We start from the raw sequence: 22,356 nt of genomic DNA, 5'->3' as shown, positions 1-22,356 counted from the left end.
AAACAAATCGTCTACTCTATTTAAACAAGCAATAAATTTAATTTATTACTATAAACAACATACGTCGAAAACATTAAACTAATAAAAACGCGTAGAGGAATATGTTATTTTGAGAATGAAAAAGACTAAAAGTGCTTTCATTCAACTTTAAAATATGTAGAACTATATGTCATATATTGACCTCTAGAAAACTTTGCATATATAATACCAAGATATACGCAGTTTTATTTTACAGAAGAAAAACATGGGAGAGTATCAATCTAATCATTAATTTTGACTTTTATAAACTAATGTCTACGAAGAAATCTATCCAGAAAATATCTAACCAGAAAATATTTGACCAGAAAATATCTAACCATGATCTGTCGGTTGAGTCAGAGATATTTTATTTTAAAGATATATTGAGGAAACACAAATATGGCTGGATAGAGCACTCTCTCAAAAGACCGTATAACAATATTGTACGATAGACATTGAGATAAAACTCCAGAGAACCGAAAATCGGAAATTATTAGTACTCTAATCTATTCTCAAACCTGGCAAACGTCGTAAATAAAGTCGATTGCACATTTGTTGTAATTATCGATTGAGAAATATACATTTTCGAATAAAGTGTATAGCTTTATTTATAGGAAATGGTAAAAAAAAATCGTATATTAAAGAACAACAGTGTTTTAAGCTGGAAGTGAACCAAAAAAAAAAAACGGTTTTGCTGAAGTAATATTCAGAATCGAACTGAAGCAATAACATCTCTTTATTTATCACACATCTCTTTATTTATTTATCTCATTATATTACACAGTTCAGTAACTTTCCTCATAAGCGAAGTTGAAAATTAACTGAATGAAAAGTTAAAAAAAAAAATGTTTTCTTAAAACTGTAGAAATTTTCTTTTTTTATTGAATAAATTATTTTTAATTGTAAACCGTCAGTTATGACGATAGTGACTATTTTACTTTATAAAAACTATTGTATTTTATTGGAGAGGTTTTAAAAAGTAGTGGACTACAACTTGCAGTCTCAAAAAAATAATTTACGAACAATTAATACATATACGCAATAATTCTAAGACCAGTGACGATGGGTATTTGACAATACTTGAAACAGCTCAAAAATTCAATTAGTTAAAAATAATATTAAACGTGTTTTTGTTGTTATAGTTTACTACTTTTCAAAACGTCTCTAAATAAATTCTTTTTTAAAATGACGGATAAAATCATTTCAATTATGACCAAAATTGGTTTATAATAATACATAAAAAATATTCATTTCAAAATAAACCGAAGACAGAAAAAAATCCTATAATTAAAACTAAAATTTAAAACGAAAATTAAAACAAAAACAAAAACTAAACTGTTTAAGATATTATTACAGGTTCAAAGTCTTGCATTCAATATAATAACAAATTAGAATATGAGTAAGAAATCATGACTTAAGAATGATATCAGTATGATATAGACATCATAATTTTATTAATACATGCTAAAAAAATAAATGGTAACCAATTTTTAAAAAAAATTGGTAATATATATAAATATATATTGAAGGTATATGCTATAATATACTATTTAAAAGTTATAGGGCTTGTTATATTCAAATAATAACAAGTGTTATAAACTATGATTTAAGCTGAGTATTATATATATGTGGCAGCACCAAAAAATATAAATAAAAGAACTGTCAACAAGGCACAAAGGAGACAACAATAGCCGCAGTTCCCGCCAGTAGTAGTTTGGAAAAAGACAAAGCAGCACGTGAATAAGACGTAAAAACATAAATCTTAACTTTAAGAATATTTTATAATAACTAAGTATAAGAAATAAATAAACTTATCCATTACCAATACGGAGTGTTCAATTCGAAATAAACCCCAACATAACAAACCACTACATTGGTGACCAAGCCGACGTCGAATATATAAAAAAAAAAATGGCTACTCAAGAGCAAAAGATAACCGAAGACACTAACCCAATCAATGAAAACGCAACAATCACTGCAATAAAGCTGCCGATGCCAACATTAATAAAAAACAACATTGACCTTTGGTTTATTCAGTTGGACTACTGGTTCCAAGTCAACAACATAAAGGGCGATACTCAAAAGTTTGGCACAGTTATCGCAGCATTGGATGGATCGCTGTTAGAACAAATTTATAACACAATACAGAATCCACCAGCAACTCAGAAGTACGAAGCTATCAAGCAAGCAATAATAAAAAACTTTGCGGATAGTGAACAAAAACGCATACAAAAATTAGTTAGTGGTTTACAGCTTGGGGATAAAAAGCCATCCCATCTTTTAAGCGAATTGCAACGTATTAGTGGAAGCAAACAAGACGAACAATTACTGAAAGGGTTATGGTTACAACGTCTTCCTGTAGAAGTACAGACATGTCTAGCCACAATTCAAGTGGAACTACCTAAGATGGCGGAATTGGCAGACAACATAACCGAAACAATCCGTATAAACTCAACAATGCAAGGAACTTACGTCAATGCAGCTAACGTCCCTGCAGCAGCTCATATTCAACGTGATGCACAAATCGAACAACTTCAACGAGAAGTGACCAGACTGACGAAAATGGTCTCGAAATTATCAACCGAACACCGCTCAAGAACAAATCAACGTTCACGTTCAACATCCAGAAACCGGCAATGTCATGATGATAGTGAAGAAAAGACCAGTACAAATTGTTGGTATCATAGAACATATGGGTCAAATGCAAAAAATTGCAAGCAGCCATGCACATATGGCACAAAAAACTAAAACCGACTTCGTCTACGGCGGCAGAGGAAGTTGTAAACGAAACATCTACAAGACTGTTCGTCTATGACAATAAGACAAAAAAATCATTCCTAATAGACACGGGTGCAGATGTTTCACTTATTGCCGCCAAACAAAAAAATTCAAATACAAACAATAAGAACGAAAGAATACTCTACGCAGCAAATGGTTCTACGATCAAAACATTTGGAGAAATAGAGATAACTCTAGCTCTTGGCTTACGAAGAAATTTCACATGGCCATTTATTATCGCAGATGTAAACACTTCAATCATCGGTGCAGATTTTTTAAATCATTTCGGATTAATAGTAGACATAAAAATGAAACGATTGATCGACACATCAACAAAGATTTTTTCAGCCGCAAGTGAACGTAAGGTAAATGCGCAAAAAATATCAACTGTGAACACATCTTGCAAAATTGCAGATCTACTAAAAGAATACATCGACATCACTAAACCAACACCGACAAATCGCCAGGTGACCAAAGTCACTCACCACATATTAACAAAAGGTCCACCAATATGTGAGAGACCACGTAGGTTACCTCCAGACAAGCTAGCAGCAGCAAAAGAAGAATTCCAAAACTTAGTCACAGCCGGAATATGCCGTCCATCAAGCAGCAATTGGGCTAGCCCCTTACATATGGTAAAAAAACCAGACGGTAGTTGGAGACCTTGCGGAGATTACCGTCGCTTAAATGCAATCACCATCCCTGATCGTTACCCAGTTCCTCACATACATGATTTTGCACACATGTTATATAACCAAAAAGTTTTTTCAACCATCGACCTGATTAAGGCATATCACCAGATACCAGTTGAACCGGGGGATATTCCAAAAACGGCGATCATAACTCCATTTGGATTATTTGAATTTACTAACATGACATTCGGACTTTGCAATGCAGGTCAAACATTTCAACGCTTCATTCACGAAGTATTACGAGATCTCGAATTCGCCTTTGCCTATATTGACGACGTCATTATTGCATCAGCAAACGAGGAAGAGCACAGGCAACACTTGCAACAAGTATTCGAACGATTCAGAAAACATGGTTTAATAATAAACGTATCAAAATGCGTTTTTGCTCAAAACACAGTAAAATTTCTTGGTTATCTCATCAGTGAAAAGGGCATTCAACCTCTACCAGATCGAGTGAAGAGCATCAGCGAGTACCCGCTTCCAACAAAAACAAAAGAATTAAGAAGATTTCTAGCATTACTTAACTTTTATCGCAGGTTCGTACCAAACGCTGTAGATTCTCAAACTGCACTTCAACAAATGATAAAAGGAAACAAGAAGAACGACAACACACCGTTATGCTGGACCGAAGTGAACAAAACAATCTTCCAAAAATGTAAAGATGAACTAACAAACTCGACACTACTTGTTCATCCGTCAAAAACTGCTACGCTTGCATTACAAGTAGACGCCTCGGATAAAGCTCTCGGCGCAGTTCTTCATCAAGTGACAGACAGCACGTTCCAACCACTCGGTTTTTTCTCTAAACGATTAACAGATACACAAAAACGATACAGCACATACGATCGTGAGTTGTTAGCCGCATATCAGGGCATAAAACATTTTCGACATATGTTAGAAGGTCGTGAATTCGTATTAATAACTGACCACAAGCCACTCACGTTCGCATTCCAGCAAAAGTCCGACAAGGCTTCACCACGTCAAGTCCGACAGCTTGATTATATAGGTCAATTTACAACGAATATCGTTCATGTCAGCGGAAAAGACAACATCCCAGCAGATTTTCTCTCGCGGATAGATAGTATTAGCATCCCAAAAATCGACTACGATTGTATAATTGGATTACAACGATGTTGCCCACAACTACAAGATATCAAAAACAACAATTCCATCGAAATCAAACTTTTATCTTTACCAACAATATCAGATAAAATTTATTGCGAAGTTTCAACTGGGCGAATTCGTCCTTACATTCCGCAGAAATACCGGCTACATATCTTTAAAGCTACGCATGGGTTGTCTCATCCCAGCATTCGGGGCACAACAAAAATGATAGCTGAAAAATTTTTCTGGCCTTCTATAAATGCTGATATCAGAAACTGGACCCGACAATGTATCCCATGCCAACGTTCTAAAGTGCAACGTCACAACCGTTCACCTATTTGTCAATATGAACTCGCTGAACACAGATTCGAACATATAAACATAGATATCGTCGGCCCGCTACCACCATCAAACAACTGCACATATATATTAACCATCATCGACCGTTTCAGCCGATGGCCAGAAGCAATTCCGATCCCAGATCAAACAGCGGAAACCATCGCAAACGCACTGATTACTCAATGGATCGCACGTTTTGGCGTACCCTTACGTATCACAACAGACCAAGGAAGACAATTTGAATCTTCATTGTTCAACCAACTAGCTGAAGTTATCGGTTGCAAACACTTACGAACTACGAGTTACCATCCTCAAAGTAACGGAATGGTGGAACGATTTCACCGCACATTAAAAGCAGCCTTAATGTGCCACCAAACAACTTCTTGGACAGAAGTTTTACCAATAGTATTGTTAGGTCTACGCACGACTTTTAAACCAGACATTGGAGCTTCTGCTGCTGAAATGCTATATGGCCAAACTCTACGTTTACCGGGCGAAATAGTAAGCAACCCTAGCCACAGAAATATAAATCAACACGATTTCATAACCAAGCTAAGAGAACAAATGCAGAGCGTCAAGGCAACGTTGGTATCGCATCATATAGACCGAGGCTACCACATCCAACCGGCTCTAAGCTCAGCCACGCATGTATTTATACGAAATGACAAGGTAAAACCACCATTGACGCAACCATACGATGGTCCTTACCAAATACTAGAGCGAAATGACAAGACGTTTAGAATACTGATCGAAAACAAAGAACAAACAGTTAGCATAGATCGTCTTAAAGCTGCTTTCATATGTCCCGATACAGACATTGACATCCACAACAAATCAATGGTATACCACACTCCAAACAACGTTAATGGCGACCAGTCTGTGCGACCAAATACAACAGCTAACCTGACAAAATCAGGACGCAACGTTCGCTTTCCAACCAAATTTAGTGACTCCATCACTTAGGGGGGAGTACTGTGGCAGCACCAAAAAATATAAATAAAAGAACTGTCAACAAGGCACAAAGGAGACAACAATAGCCGCAGTTCCCGCCAGTAGTAGTTTGGAAAAAGACAAAGCAGCACGTGAATAAGACGTAAAAACATAAATCTTAACTTTAAGAATATTTTATAATAACTAAGTATAAGAAATAAATAAACTTATCCATTACCAATACGGAGTGTTAAATTCGAAATAAACCCCAACATAAAAAACCACTACATATATATACAAAAATTCAAGCACTTTAGTGTTGAAATAATAGCAGAACACAATTGCATATCCACCACATGAAACTTTTAAATAACGATTCCATAATTATGTTTAAGACACTGAGTGTCCTACCTCTGTTATTATTGTTGTCAATGTAATTTTTGTAATTCTTTTTGTACTTTGTACGTTTTGTAGTGCTTAAGTGCAGGGATGTTTCAATAGTAAATTTGCTAAAGCGATGAATTTCCTGTAATGTTGAATTGTTTGGAAATCGTTTGTTTTCGTAATTGTAAAAGGTATTATCGCATACAAAATTTGATATTTTGTTAGAAAGTGTTCTAAAAAATGTTTATTATTAAAATAATTTGTGAAGTGTTTATTTAATAAAAGCTACTAATTGGAACTTCGTCACTTTGTTACAACGAAACCAAATAAATTATTATTGAGAAAACTTTCTAATAAAAAAAATTCTCTATGTTTTTTTTTAATTTGATATATATAACTTTTAACTAATTATGTATAGAATACTAAATTTTTTCGACAAATTTAATTAGCACTGTAAATATTCAGAAAAATATGAATCATCATTTGCAATTTTTGTGCAATTGTTACTTATTTTGTTTTCTTTTTTTTTTTTTTGTGAATAAATAGCTCGTTAAAACGCACCGAGAATAAACAAAGTGTATTGAATTCACAGACGTATACAAATTTCCGTTATAAGTACGCAGTTAATTAGAAAAAAAAAGTATTTTTTGTGAAAATTCAAGTTGAATTGTGGTTTCAGTATAAATGGATTAACAGCGGAGCGTCGATATGGACCTGGTGGATATAGATCAGGTGTTAGGTATGTAATATAGTTTGTTTATTTTTTAATTAGTATTAAAGCAAATTTTATATGTTTTAGATAATTTGGAATTACGTGAAGCTGCAGATGAAAAAAATGCAGTTCTAGAACAACAAACACAAGTGCAAAATGACTGTGCATCGAATGCTGATGAAATTTCAATAGATCGGGTAGGCGCTGGAAGTAGCAGTTGTAACAAAAGTTTTGTAGGTGTTTCACATGTCTTTAACAGTTTGGATGATTATCAAAAAAATGTTGAATCATTAGAAAATGCAACATTACAAAAGTACGACGAGGAATGTAGGCCAATTACGTCTGGCGTCAGTATAGAGGAGGCGCCATTAGAACAAATCAAATCAAAGGAACAACAATCAAAAGATAAAACAGACAATAATAAACCAAATCCAAATACACTATCAAACAATGAGGTTGTGACTATAAGCAGAAGTGTGGAACAAATTGATACTCAAGTTACGGAATATGACATTGAGGATGAAGATGAAGATGAGGACGAAGCTTGTAATGATATACATAGATACACTGAAAATATTGCTGGTAAACAACTATTAAATGGTGAAACTGGAGCTGATATCACAAATTCCATAAGTTCTGATTCTTTAACAACATCATCGTCGTCAACATTTTCATCAGGTCCTTCACCTGGATCTGTTGACTCAAATAGTCCGGATAATGATCCAAGTGCATTACTGATGCAAAACAATGATAATACCGAAAATCAAGAACAGCTCATTGAAGATAATTCATTAAGAGAAGATGAAGGAAATGTTGAAGATTTAGCTGTAGGACTTTCTTCAATTTCAATTACAACAGCCAATTCTCAATTGTTGTTACCTTGCGAAGGTACTGTTTCATCTGAGTTGGGGAATGTGCTTGAGGAGCTGTCTGAGACGACCACATCTTCAGTTTTAAGTCAATTGCATGAAGATGTTGATAAAGCAAAAAATATAGGTGTACAATCTTACCCACAAGCTCAGGTATATTTCACTAGTTTATATTTTTATCATATCAAATATAATTTTTTCTATTTATAAAATTTTAGGAAAACCTACTACCTGAAGAAATTGTTAACCAATCAGTTAATGTGATAAATCCAATTAATGTAGAAGGAACAATGAATATCGTAGATCAAAAAGTTGTAAATATAAGTGATGTACAAAAACCAATAACATTCAATTCCACTATGGATGAGATATCTGATACAGAATTAGATAGTATGCTACAAGAGATGGACATAGATGACGAGGAAGCGGATAGTGTAAAAAAGAAAGATTTAGATTTTAAAACACAGCCGACAGAACCAATTCATTCCGAAAAACCTGATATTGTAGCAGATACTATTCAAGATTTAGGGAATAATGCTGCGGATCAACCCAATGCTGATAGTTTTTCTCAAGCATCGACAGTAGAGTTTTCTGAAATTAAAGCGCAAGCCACCACAACAGCAGCTACCGTTGTAACCGAAGATTGTATACAAAATTCAATCTCATCGAATTCTGATACTTCTTCTATAGACGATTCAGAGGAATTTGCACAGGAGCAGACAGGTGCGCGTCCACGACCAACAACGCTTGATCTTCCAGTATCACATACTAATTTGTATGCAAATGCTGGTCAAACACCTCCTGGCGTAAGCCGGAAACAAACAGAAGCACCGCAAAATACTGAACAAGAAAATGGTAGTGATTTGCCAAACGATGCAACAACAGTAACACAAAATAGTAAGTTTATTAAAGTAAAAGTTGTTTCTATCAGAGCTCTAAAACGCATAAGTTTCGGAAGAGTTTTCGTTTAGTGATTCGCAACTATTCTGAACTATTGATTTGGTTAATGTAAGCCACAATAATTCGGTTAATTATTTGGTTCAGTTATAATATAAAGTCAGAAATTCAATTTAGAACTTATTCAAATCCTTGCTTTTTATAGTAAGTTAAGTTTATTAGCAGTTGTAAATACCAAATGGACAGAATAAAGCATGACGTTATTGAAACAGAAAATAAATGGCCGTAATAAAAGCCTCAGAATGTTACGAGGTATTGTAACATAATTCCCACTCGTTAAGCCCTTCAATCCTTCATCATAAGATCAACCTTAAGCTAGCTGAAGCATGTATAGGAAAAAATTCACGAACTAAAGTGACTTGCTTACATCATTAATCGAGGTTTCTGGACATATGAACATTGAAGGGAATAAAAAAAACAGACGTTTTGGCCCGTCTTGGTGCTTCCTTAGAGGCATCCCTAAGAGTACCGGTTTATTATCGCCTGGAGATTGTTATGAGAAGTACTTACCTCTTCTTTTTTCATCTTGCTATAAGAAATTGAAGACACATAGGTTATCTGTAATTTCCCTTTTAATATTATTAATACCATTATTCTACTCATTATTCAGTATAGGAACCCGCACAGAAAAACTACGTGATTTTTTAATACTCACTGTACAAGTTGTGGAAACTATTAGGAAAAATAAACAATTAGGCACTTCCTCTGTGAATGGCCAGCTCTGGCCTCCAGAAGAAACAAAACAGTACTTTTTGACACTATTTCAGATTGTTCATTGGTAAAAATGAAAGATCTGTTAAATTTTCGAAATTCGATAGAATGGATTTACTCTTCTTTCTATATCTTAAGGTTTCTTGCGAGGAATTCAGTTAAATAGTGGAAAATCGTTAATTGTAGTCAGTAGTCAGAAAATTTATATATAGATCTTCATCGCTATATAAAATAAATGTCTAAATCAAGGTGCACATATATTTAAGTAAAGAGAAAATGAGAGCGCAAGGATCTTCCATATGCAAAATAAACTATATAAAATAAAGAAATGTATCTGTACTTAGAGTTCAAATTACAAACGTAGAACTTTTCAAATAAATTATTTTATGGTTAGCCTTTGACATTTATATATAAGTCATCTGATTTTATAGTTTGATACAAATGGCAATAGCGTTGCGTATAGAAGTATATGGTTAGGTTAATTTGGCTAGTTGTAAGCCACACATAAGCCTATTTAAACTAAGGGATACCAGATATAGACCTTTTAAGTATCTCTAAAGTTTCCATTTTTTTGTATGTCAACACCTTTTGCAATTACAGTATTTAAGAAAATATTCTAGAGCTCAATTTTTGGAACAGTGTTTAAATCTCAACAAATATTAACACACTGCCTTTTGAGCAGTAGACAACTATATTAACTTAGTAATCTGTAAATAATAATCTGTACATAATAATCTATAAAAAACTTACTAATATTTCGTAAATTTTCATAGTTGAAGCATCAGACAATGAGGGATTAGCTGAAGCAACTGGTTACAGCGATCCGCATGCTAATCTCGGAAAGGTTCCTCCGATTTGGGTGCCTGATAACATGGCAAGCAATTGTATGCAGTGTCATACAAAGTTTACAATGATAAAACGTCGACATCATTGTCGCGCTTGCGGTAAAGTTTTATGTTCGGTTTGCTGTTCACAGAAGTTTAAATTAGATTTCTTAACACATCCGGAATCAAGAGTGTGCGTACAATGTTATCTTATACTTACACAACGTCAGAATATTGAACCGACTGCGCCTAGCTTGGCAGCGGACTGCGAAGATGTTGTTAATCAATCTAATCAGGTACTTACACCTTCGCGGTCACCAAATCCAAATAATCCAATGGAGTATTGTTCCACTATACCACCTTCAATGCAAGTAAGTGCAACATCAACACAACCTCCTACTGTGATTGTTCCTGTCGGTGTACTCAAGAAAGATGGCAGTTACTCTTCAAATTCATCACAATCAAGCAACAAAAAGGGTAGAAAAAGAAAAAGTGTTATGTTTAGTGATGGTATTGCACCTGGTAGTGATTTAGCAAACATGGAACATCAGTGGGGTGAAGCAAAGCAAGCGAAAAGAAATAGTCAAGATAAATCTCGTCGTACTAATAATAAACCTCCAACACCTGCGGATTCAGCACCGACTACAGACATAACAGCGATGAGTATGATGGCACAACTATTTCGCGGTGGTATTCCACCCTCAGCAGCAGCAGCTACTGCTTCTGTGCTTGAGCGTAGTGCTAATATGACAAAAAAATTAAATGGTAAGTATAGGTAATAATAGTATTTTTATTATAATCATTATTAATTTTATTTTAGAAGCTGAAAGCAAAGAAAAAAAATCGGTTGCTAAGAGTAAAAATGAATTTGATTCATTTCGTCCAAAGCGACAATTGCCCTTAAATTCTGAAGATAATTGCTTAATACCAAAAGGTGATAATAATCTCTTACCACCTATTGTTATTAGTAAAGAAGAGAGTAATTGCAATATTAAGCATCAAGAGGTGGATAATAACTATGATCTCATAGAACGTTTGCAAAATGAGACTCTTAAATTTGCAGTGCAAAAGAACTTTTTTGTTTATGTAAAGATTGTTAATTGTAAGTATTAAATTGTATAGTATATAGTATATAAATCCTATGTTGGGAAGAAAGTAATTTCAGTTTGTGTGTTAACACTTTGGATGGGATTAGGGTTGTAAACCACATAAATATTTGAATAAGTTTGGTTCAGTTTTTCGGAAATACTCTGAACCATTGAATGAATTGCAAAATCCGACCTATATTAAGAATAAAATAATATTAGCTTGTTAGTTGATATCTTGCTGATTGCTAGGACTGTGAATCGCATAAATTTCTGAAGTAAAAGATACTTACAATCATTGGAAATCATTGCATCATATATCACTTAAAAAAATCGGATGATTTCATCGGTTGGATCTCTAATCAACCCCTATTCTCTGGGATCCCAGCCTCCACTCGCCACCCTTCACCCCCTATCCTCCATTGACAATCACCTATTCACATCCGAACCAACGTATTTGTCTTGTAAATCCTTACATATTATCTGCTTTCTAGATCCCAGCGAATTACAACAACATTATTACGATGTAGAACTGATTTGATTTAGAACCGATTCCCAATCCAAGAATACGTATTAATCATGAAATGTGAAATCTTTTTTCTAACCAACCTTTTAGTTCTTAACTTCTTAAAAATTTATATGCTTTAACTCTAATTTTTAATTTAGTGAAATGCTGCATGAATCGGATTGTAATAAATTTTACCACCTGTGGTATGCATCATGTGGGAAATGATGAAATAATTATTCTACTTGAATTTGAAATACCTCCAAATAAGGAAGAGATGTCACAACCACCGATTCCTAAAGATATTTTTGTACATTTAAATGAAATATATAATGATGCAGAACAAGGAAATCCAATTGCTGAACTGTCATATACCAGTCCCAGGCAAACAAACTTCCTGGGTTCACGCGAATATGGAGGATTTTTGTATATACGCACGAACTTTCAATGTCTGCAAGATGTGATAATGCCAGAAAATCCATTCTTAATAGGTATACTAATACATCGCTATGAAGTACCTTGGGCTAAAGTATTTCCATTACGGCTAATGCTACGACTGGGTGCACAATATAGATATTACCCATGTCCACATATTTCCATGATAAATCGTGAGTCAGTATATGGTGAAATAGCGCAAACAATTATTAATTTTTTGGCCGTAAGTTTGTGAAATATATTTAAATTTAAATAATTAAAAATTATTTAACGTTTACATTACAGGACTTTCGTAATTACTCTTATACGTTACCACAAATTAGAGGTCTATATATACATATGGAGGATCGACAGACTACGGTTCTAATTCCTAAAAATCGTCAAGAAGATGTTCTGAAAGCAATTAATAATTCAAGTGATCATATTTTAGCTTTCGGTGGAAATTTTTCAAAAAGCGCTGATGGACATTTGGTGTGCATGCAAAATGTGAATGACAATAGCACAGAAATGTATTCATATTCAACTCAAGCTATCAACATACAAGGACAACCACGTAAAGGTATGATACTATATAAATAGGACCAAGTGTGTCTAAGACTTGTGAATTCTTATAACATGAAAAAAGGAATTATAAATGCGTATGCATTCGTTAGGATAAAGTTGGGTAAAGAAAGTGCGAAAGGGGAGGGAATTGTTTCGGAAACAAGAGTGGATTAAGAATGGGTAGTATTACATTTGAAGCTAATCTGGATTAAGGCGAAGAAAACTAGTCGCTTGTCACTAGTCCAAGAACGGCCGGGTCTGTTTTTGAGCTATTCGTCCCAAGCGATGACCAAGTGCCGTTCAACACCTCCCAAAATGACTAGACAAGCAAGTCGCAGCGGGTTACAACAACAACAGTCACTTCAATGAGACGAATTCAAGTTTAGGTTCAGGCAAATTATTCCCTGCTGGTTTTTGTTATGGTTGTTATAGAATGTAAATCAATAGCTAGTTATATACGTAAATACCTATCTGCTGCAGTCAAATTTATTTGTTTTAGAATCTACTTTCAAGAAAATTTGATGTTCATTGTTTTCAACTTAACATTATACTTTTCATATTACTTTATAATTGCTTACATTTTTATTATATTCGTATAACCTCCGTCTCCTAAAAAATGAATATTAAACTTAATGCTTTTCGTTTAAATCTTTAAAAAGATTTATTATCATTGATCTTTTTACTTCTATCTTTGCTTATTAGCCATATTTACAAAGTAGTGCTTCACAATTGCAGCATTGTAGTAATTATATCCTTAAAAACTTCATCTCTGTTAGTAGACCAGGTATACTATCAACTGATGTTATTCAGCTTTTCACTTGAGATTGGAGCTACTACCTACTGCTATCGTAGAAAATTGTTGATATTACCATTTTTTTCGTTGTGTAATTGTTTTCAGCGGTTATGAACGGTACGTGGTCATCGAATTTGATGAGTAGTTCCAGAATATTGATCCGATAGTTCTTAAAACAATCTTCGCAATTGATTAATTAATGCTAAATTTCACAATAACTAATATTATTTGACACAATTCGTATATAAAAAAGTTAAGATGTTAGTTTTGGCTTTGCCAAAGCTTGGATATTCTTGACACTGAATTTTGAACCTACTTTGCGGTCTCATATATATAATAATATACAGAATATAAATTTAAAAACATATACATAATAATGATTAGAGCTATCCAACACATGAGGTTGCATTTTATAAATAGTATTTAAGTTCCAAATTTAAAGTAAAAACATTAGAAAATAAAAAAGATTTTCTAACAAAAACCTGTATTGATTCAGCAGCTTATACGATAGGTATATTTAAGTCTGAACCGATATGAATAAAATTTTATATAATCTCTTATATGAATATGAATAAATTCTTTAGAAAATTTTTATTGAATATCTTTATTCTACTTTACTGATGGAGACAATTTATAACCTATCGTTCAGTTTAAATGGTAGTTTTGTAATATAGTTGTCCGATTTTAACTAATGTTACAAAAGATAGTAGTCTGCACCCGAAAAATATATGTGCAATATTTCATTCAAATAGCTCAAAAATTGAGAGAGCAGTTTGGAAAGAGACAGACGGACTAAGCTTCTCGAGCTGATTAAGAATATATATACTTTATATGGATTACAACGATTTTGTCTTTGCGTTTCAAAAAATTTGACAAACCTAATATACCAATTTTACACTTTTTTGTGTAAAAAGTATAAAAATGAATAAGTTTCATTTTTATACTTTTATACAGAGGTATAAAGTTTGAATAGAAAAAAAGGTAGTCCTATAGTTTAAAAATTTTCAATGAATCATATTTAAGCATTTACGAATGCATACATAAAGTACCAGTTGTAGAATTGTTAACTAATTAGAATTAATTAATTTAAATTACTTTATTTAAAACGTTTGCAGATTTAAAACCCGATATCTTGGGAATCAAGTTATATCCATATATGAAACATATGCAAAACAATCAAACATATCAATGAAATTCGTATAAATATCAAATGTCGATTTGGACTTGTCGTGGTTGATACTCCTAAGTCACAGTCCCTAGTATTTAGAAAACTAAAAATTTAATACAAATACAACTTAATTAACAATAATATTCATTTCTCTTCTTTTTATTGTTTTTATATATTTTTCGATTACCTGGAATTTTAGTTACTGGAGCAAGTTTCTTTGTTCTAAATGAAGCACTTAAAAGTACAAGTGGATTAACCGGTAAATGTAGTATAGTAGAAGATGGCTTAATGGTACAAATATTATCATCGAAAATGGAAGAAGTACGAACAGCTTTAAGAAATCATACAGATATTGATATTGTATGTGGACCTGTTGACGCTGATGAGAAAAACACAGAAGTTGTTAGTATCAAATGGGTTGATAACGATCGCGATTTTAATCTTAAGTAAGAGTTGACTTATATTACAAATAATTTGATTTATAAACTCATATTTATACTAAAAATTACAGCGTAAAATCACCTATAGATGAAATGTCTATGGAAGGAACATCGAGTATGCGGGTTCATGCCAGTTTCAACTATTCAAACACGAATTATTTAATACGTCTAACAGATATCTACATTATAAAGGTAATACTTCTATTATATAAGTTTTCTATTCAAAATAGAGCTTTAAGTATTTTAATGTTTGAGTATGCTTGAGCCATTTGAAAATTTATTACGTTTGAATACTTGCGATTAAACGTACTTCTTTAAAACAAAAACAAAATATAAAATAACATTCAATTCATCATCAAAAATTGAGTACATAAACTGTTAGAATAATTATAACTTCTTCGAACAGCTTAAACATTTCCCCTTAACTCGAATTCAAACATATACTCGAATAATTCGAATAATCCGAATAACCTGAAAGGGACTCTATGGCAGAAAATTTGAATGGCATACGGGATGAATACGTTGGTTAGGATTAGAGAAAGTAGGGGAAGGGTAAAGATATGGGAAGTTGCTACTTGATATTAGTCAGATTTAAGGTGAGGGAACCTAGCTACATTGATGGAATAGAGTTATAAATTTATAGGTCTCAAATCAGTGTATTGATTGTGGTATGTGAACAAATAGTTAATATCATGAATAGAGTTAACGTTGGAAATTGATATATTATTTCATAATAAGTGAATGTTGAGGACAATATATGTAAGAAGAAGACGTCTTTCATTATTAGAGATTTCAGACGGAAGCCTGTTAAGAACTTTGTTGCAATACCTCTCGTGACCCTACTAATGTTGGCTCATTGGAAAAAAAGTGTCAATGTTTTTTTTGCAATATGAAGAGAGGGTTTTACTGACAAAGGCAGTCAGTCTGTGTTAATAGGAGAAAGAAATTGTTCGAATCACAGCTGATAGTCAATTTTTTTGGATTTCTCAAACTGCTTTAACATCATACTACTTGAACATAGCACTACTTCAAACATTGTTTTATTTTATTTGATTAATTTTAATATGATTATTTTTTTCTATATTTGTATATGCAGTACGATGAGTGGTATAATTCCACTTCATCACAGTTAAGCGCTACTTCAACAGACATTACTAGAATTGCCGAACAAATTGCAAGGAGCACTTCGATGGCTTTAGTACCCTTTTTGGATTTACTTGCTGCAAGTGGAAGTACAAAGATTGGTTTGCGTACAACTTTGCATCAGGATAATGTATAAATAATAAATATACATATTTTTATTATATTATTATTTAATTATTTTTTCTTATAGGTTTGCTATGAAGCTGGTACACGTGGTAGTAAATTACCGCCTTTGTATATGAACGCTTTGGACAACCATTTGATTGCCACACTACATAGTGAATCATCTGGCATTGAAGATGCAATTGTATTAGAATTAATATTTTATATATTAAATGTTTAGTTTTCTGCAATAAGAAGAAGCATGTTAACATTCTGCAATAAGAAGAAGCATGTTTAAAAATTTCGTTAAATGAATACAGAATGAAGTGCAATCACAGGAGGCCAACAAATGGCGTTCATTTAAGAACGTAAAATATATTTAATGCTGTGTGCTTGATGGGTATGTAAAGAGTTTATGAATAATTAAATTAATTAATTCTTTTAAAAGGGATGGTGTTATCTATAAAAGTTATTGTTTTAACATGTTTCCTGTTATTTACACTTTTATTGAAATCAAAATGTGTAAGTTGTTAGCTTATTTTAAAAATAATAAATTCAATTTTTTAGTTAGTTAATATTAAACTGTAATTAAATATATCTACGTACATTGTGTATATACTTGTTTAAATATAACTATTGTATTCAATAAAACTTATTTTAACTATTAAATCTAAAAATGTGATTGTCAATTTTTTTTATCATTAAATGCATAGAAATCATCAATATAAATTCATTAGTTGCAAGTAGACAGTTTGAAGACGTTATACTCACATATCATATGTCATAAATTAAATACATTTTAAATAAATAGTGTAGCAAATATATAACATAGTTATCAGTAGAAAGGTTGAACAAATAGTTGTTGGTATATTATATGTCAGGTTGAATGAAATAACTAACACTTTAATAAGTATATCAATCGAACCAGTTTACATATTCAATTCGTGTTAATATTGTCTCAATTTTAACATGCCTTTCAAGACTACAAATTAATTTAATATTTTCCTGAAGTTCTTCCATTTATAATAATGGAGTAAATATATTTAATATTATGTACATGATGATATTCATTGTTAACTTTAAGTACTTAGTTGAGTACTTCTAAGGTCTTGCATTGGCGTTGTTAATATGTGCATCCCCATTCTAATCGTATTTGTTACTTTTTATCTTGGATTAAAAATTGTAATGGAAATAATATTATTGCGGTCTTCTGTACGGGTCTCTCTAAGCTCTAAATAGTTCACCGTCTAAAGTTTCTGGGGATGAAGAATATCTCCAGTGTGTTTCAAGAACAGTTTTATCTCAATTGTAGACAGCAGCTATATGTTTTTATGTCGAAATTTTTTTTTTTTTTTTCAATTCATACGTTATTTATTGAATCTTTCAATTTGGAAACTAACAATAAGTGATCAAATCTTAAAACTAAATTTATTTTTTTTTCCTAAGCCATTGATTTGGAAAAAATTATTAAGACATTAATTTATTTAATAAAAAAAAATTGAAAATTAATATTAAAATTAAAATTGAGATTAAATTTAATTCAAGAAATCACATTCAGTTCAATTAAAGAAAATTTATAATATTTTAAATGAAATAAAAATTTTGAAGGTTAACAGATGTTAATGGTGTCCTTCTTTTTTAGACGTCTGTGGCCTTTGTTCAGTAGCAGCATGTAAGCTAATTGGTTAGGATGGTCTTCTAACTTTAAGAGATGCTGACGGCTACATCGAGCAGCTTCTTCTATTATTGTTGGCACGCTCAAATCTCTATGAAGGTTAGCATTTTTCAGAAACCACGGTGCACCTGTTATCATTCTTAGGGTTTTAGATTGCAGCCTTTGCAGTTTTTCAATATTTGATGGCATCGCTGTTCCCCACAGTTGAATTCCGTAACTCCATATTGGTTTTATTATCGACTTGTATAGCAAAATTTTGTATTCAAGTGGTAGCTTAGATGACGTGCCCATAAGCCAATGCAATGAACTTAATTTTATATTTATTTGTGTCTTTTTAGCCTCTATGTGTTTGTTCCAAGTTAAACGTCTGTCTAGATGTATCCCTAAATATTTTACATTGTCGCTTGAAGGTACTTTTTGCTCATTTATTGTAATATTGGGACAGTTTCCTGGTCTTAGAGCAAATGTTACATGGGTACATTTTTGTTCATTGACTTTGATACGCCATACTGATAACCATTTCTCAAGTTGGTGAACATGTTCTTGAAGCATGCGTTGTGCGATTGCGGGGTTTTTGTGTGCACTTAGTATTGCTGTATCGTCAGCAAATGTTGCAGTTAAAGTGTTTTCCGAAGTTGGCATATCACTTGTATACAGCAGATATAATAGCGGACCTATTACACTTCCTTGTGGAACTCCAGCTTTGATAGGACAGGGTTCTGAAACAAAATCTTTATATTTTAAAATAAAAGTTCTTCTGCTTAAGTAGTTTTTTAACAAAAGGTGAGTGTTAACTGGCATGAGAGTTGTAATTTTATGTATTAAGCCTTCGTGCCATACTTTATCAAACGCTTGGGCTACATCTATAAATATGGAAGTGCAGTATTGTTTATTTTCAAATGAGTTTCTTACGAATGATACAATACGATGCACTTGTTCAGTTGTACTGTGTTTAGCTCTGAAGCCGAATTGATGCTCCGGAATTATTTCGTTAGCTGAGAGTATTGGCATTATTTTTGTTATTAGTAGCTTTTCAAATATTTTTGATAATACTGGAAGGACGCTAATTGGTCTGTAGGATTCTACTTTGGTTTTGTCCTTTCCAGGTTTAGGTATCATTGTTATTTGTGACATTTTCCAAAGTTTGGGATAATATCCTGTCCGTAAGATAGCGTTAAATAAATGCCTGAGATGTATAATGGCACATTGTGGTAATTGTTTCACCATTGTAACTGAGATTTTATCAGGTCCTGCTGCCTTTTTCGCATTGAGATCTTTTATAATTTTATTGATATTTTCTAGTTTAAAAATAAGGGGCCTGCTCGAAGGATATAGGTTTGTAATTGGTAAAGAAGTATTTTGTGAAGCATTATTTGGAGTAAATACATTTTTCAAGTGTTTTACAAATATTTCCCCTTTCTCTGAGTCACTTCGTGCCCAGTCACCATTTTCTAGTCTGAGAGGAGATTCATGCTGGATAGGCTGTTTGAGGTACTTTGTTGCCTTCCAAAGTGAATAATCCGTTTGTTCATTAGGTGCCAAATTGAATAGAAAATTGTCTAGGGATTTTTGATGTCTTTCCGCTAGTGCATATTTGAGTTCATTTGCACATTTAGCTAGTAAAACTTTATTGTTTGGGGATCTGTGCCGTTGCCATAGTCTTCTAGCGTTTCTCTTTTGTTGTAATAATCCCTCTATTGTTTTTGTCACACCGATTTTTTTGGGTTCTTTTTTTTCAATTCTTATAGAAGCTACTTCAACACCCATTGAGATTACTTCAGAAAATTGGTTAACACAAGCATCAATTTCATTATTCACCTTTAACGAAGCATGTTGAGGTATATGACAAGAAACATATTTACGAAATTTTAACCAGTTTATATGTTTTGTTAGACATTGCGTTTGGATAGTTTTATTCTGTTGACTTTGCATTGTTATTATTGTTGGTGAGTGGTCTGATGACAATTCAACTAATGGAAATGCGGTGATTGTTGACGGTTTAATATTTTTGCTTAGACCAAAGTCGATAAGATCTGGGACTTTTTGTCGATCAGAAGGCCAGTATGTTGGGTGTCCAGTTGAAATCACATTGAGATCTTCACTTTTCACAACTGCTAGAAGTTTCCGTCCTCTTGGCGTTATTAGCCTTGAACCCCAGAATGTGTGCTTCGCATTAAAATCGCCTGCGACCAGAAATTTAGAACCGAGTGTTTTAAAAAAGTTTTGGAAGTCTTGGACTTCTATATTGTGATTGGGTGGACAATATATTGCAGCTATTACGATATTTTCTCCATATTCATCAAATCGGATAGCTGTCGATTGTAGATAATCTTTGCTGAAGTCTTCTAAAACAAAATGTTTAAGTCTTTTTTTTATTATAATACCAGTACCTCCTCGAGCCATACCTTTGGGATGCTTGGTGTCATAAAAGTAGTAATTTGGAATTTTGAAAGCGTTTTTTTTGAGTAAGATGTGTTTCGGACACAAGCATAATATCAATTGCATTACTAATTAAAAAATATTCAATTTCAAGTTTGTGGTTGTTTATACCGTTTGCATTCCAGTGACATATTCTAATGGAGTTGCTCATTTTTTCATTATTAGAGTTTGCATTAGAGCAGTTTGATTTTTTATAAGTTCTTGCATCTTGCATACTTTGCATACTATACATAAAAAGATTAAGACTTTGGATCAGTGTTTTTAGCGTCTCTTCTAAATTATCTACTGCTGGTATTGCCAATTGTTGAGGTTGAATATTTTCTCTTAATACATTTGCATAACTTTTGCCTTGAGAGATTGTTGCTTCTGTATTGTTTATTTGTTCTTGGTAGTAATTTTTGGGTGGCACAGCGTTTAATTGATTTTTGGGAAGAGTTCTCTGCTTTATGTCGAAATGGACCCATAGATTTTGCTTTACGATTTCGTCCAGTTTCGACAAGATTCTTATATCTAAACCCAGATTAATTGCAACATTTCTACCTATTCGCTTTCTTATTTCTATTTTAAAATCCTTCACTATCCCCATTCTATCCCATTGTGCAAGTTTTGTCATCCTTTTATGTATGTACTTGTTTTTCCGGACAGTGCGGGCTCTATTATCATCCACGTCTTCAATTTCTATTTGATTGGGCTTATTAATTATCGTTGCTTATCGCATTTGGCCAAGAATACCTCATATTCTTCTCAGGTAGTAGTTGACGAAGTGACAACATTTTCTTTAATATATTCGGTATTCGCAATTTTTGTACTTTAGGAGATATTGACATTTTATTGATGATAATAATTCTGGTTTTCTGAATAGTGTTTTGACACCCTTTTTCCTATATATATTACCTTTTTTATTAAGGTCAAAGTTCAGTTAAAAATACTGACTTTTCTTTATTCGTTTTAGTTAACTCAGATATAAGGTTTTCATATCCTGAAACCGATATAGATATTCTAATTTAAGATCGGAGAGATCTTTAACTAATAAGTTTATATATATTATACTTTTTTAAACACAATACATAGAAATATAGTAGATATTCCTAAAAAATAACAATAAAAAGCGATATATTACACGCTGTCTAGTTTATTGTGATTGTAGTAGCCCGCTTCAAGCCCTGCGATCACTTGGCTACCAATATGCTTTGTTTTACATTAGGCCATATCCTGATAATAGGGTTTATCATGCAAGTTTCGTATCTCGTTTTTGCAATCTGTCATGCATACTAATTTCTGCAACATTGTAACGATGATTATAATTGATCAAGTACTATTAACAGAGCTGATCATGGCCATAGCCAGGTGTGGGGAATAGAATAATCACGCTTTTTCAAGTTTATATGGACAATTCTAACATATTTCACTTTCTTGGATAGTAATCTAGAAGTGTAATGTATTAAAATATCTGCAAGAGAAATGTTTCTTTGTTTAGCAAAAAGAACCAGTATAATTTTCAGGATATCCATCCTTCTGGTTTTAAATACAGTTTCATTGGACTATGCTAATGTGACTTTTATGGCCATTTGAAGTCATACTAATAGAATTAATTGTCTTTCGTAATAATAACTTCGCCATTTGCTTAGGGTCAATCCTCCAATACGCTGTGTGTTTTAGGTTTAATAAATTCGCCTATGACAAAGAGTTATATAGTAAATAGCCGTAGGT

General features: G+C 32.7%; 1 protein-coding gene across 2 annotated transcripts in view; it reads left to right on the top strand.

Annotated features, from left to right (window-relative positions):
* Positions 1–6,340: 6,340 nt before the first annotated feature.
* The window catches only part of LOC119682289 (zinc finger FYVE domain-containing protein 9-like), a 225,511-nt gene continuing 209,495 nt past the window's right edge, over positions 6,341–22,356 (top strand). The window contains exons 1-12 of one of the 2 annotated variants that reach the window (XR_005252573.1): positions 6,341–6,436; positions 6,792–6,984; positions 7,045–7,979; positions 8,045–8,723; positions 10,268–11,083; positions 11,139–11,420; positions 12,070–12,566; positions 12,629–12,902; positions 15,047–15,293; positions 15,359–15,479; positions 16,384–16,560; positions 16,621–16,932. Coding sequence is in view for 1 of the 2 variants with exons in the window: in XM_038095696.1 (XP_037951624.1) it covers positions 6,954–6,984; positions 7,045–7,979; positions 8,045–8,723; positions 10,268–11,083; positions 11,139–11,420; positions 12,070–12,566; positions 12,629–12,902; positions 15,047–15,293; positions 15,359–15,479; positions 16,384–16,560; positions 16,621–16,773 (4,212 nt within the window). In the remaining variant the exon portion in view is untranslated. Of the gene's footprint in view, positions 6,437–6,791; positions 6,985–7,044; positions 7,980–8,044; positions 8,724–10,267; positions 11,084–11,138; positions 11,421–12,069; positions 12,567–12,628; positions 12,903–15,046; positions 15,294–15,358; positions 15,480–16,383; positions 16,561–16,620; positions 17,089–22,356 lie in introns of those variants that run through there. The other variant, XM_038095696.1, reaches the window with a different exon arrangement.

This window comes from Teleopsis dalmanni, chromosome 2 (assembly GCF_002237135.1).
Source record: "Teleopsis dalmanni isolate 2A chromosome 2, ASM223713v2, whole genome shotgun sequence".
In the NCBI taxonomy this organism is placed as follows: domain Eukaryota; kingdom Metazoa; phylum Arthropoda; class Insecta; order Diptera; family Diopsidae; genus Teleopsis; species Teleopsis dalmanni.
The sequence above is the reverse complement of the archived record's forward strand: the minus strand, read 5'-3'. Positions and strand labels throughout refer to the sequence as shown.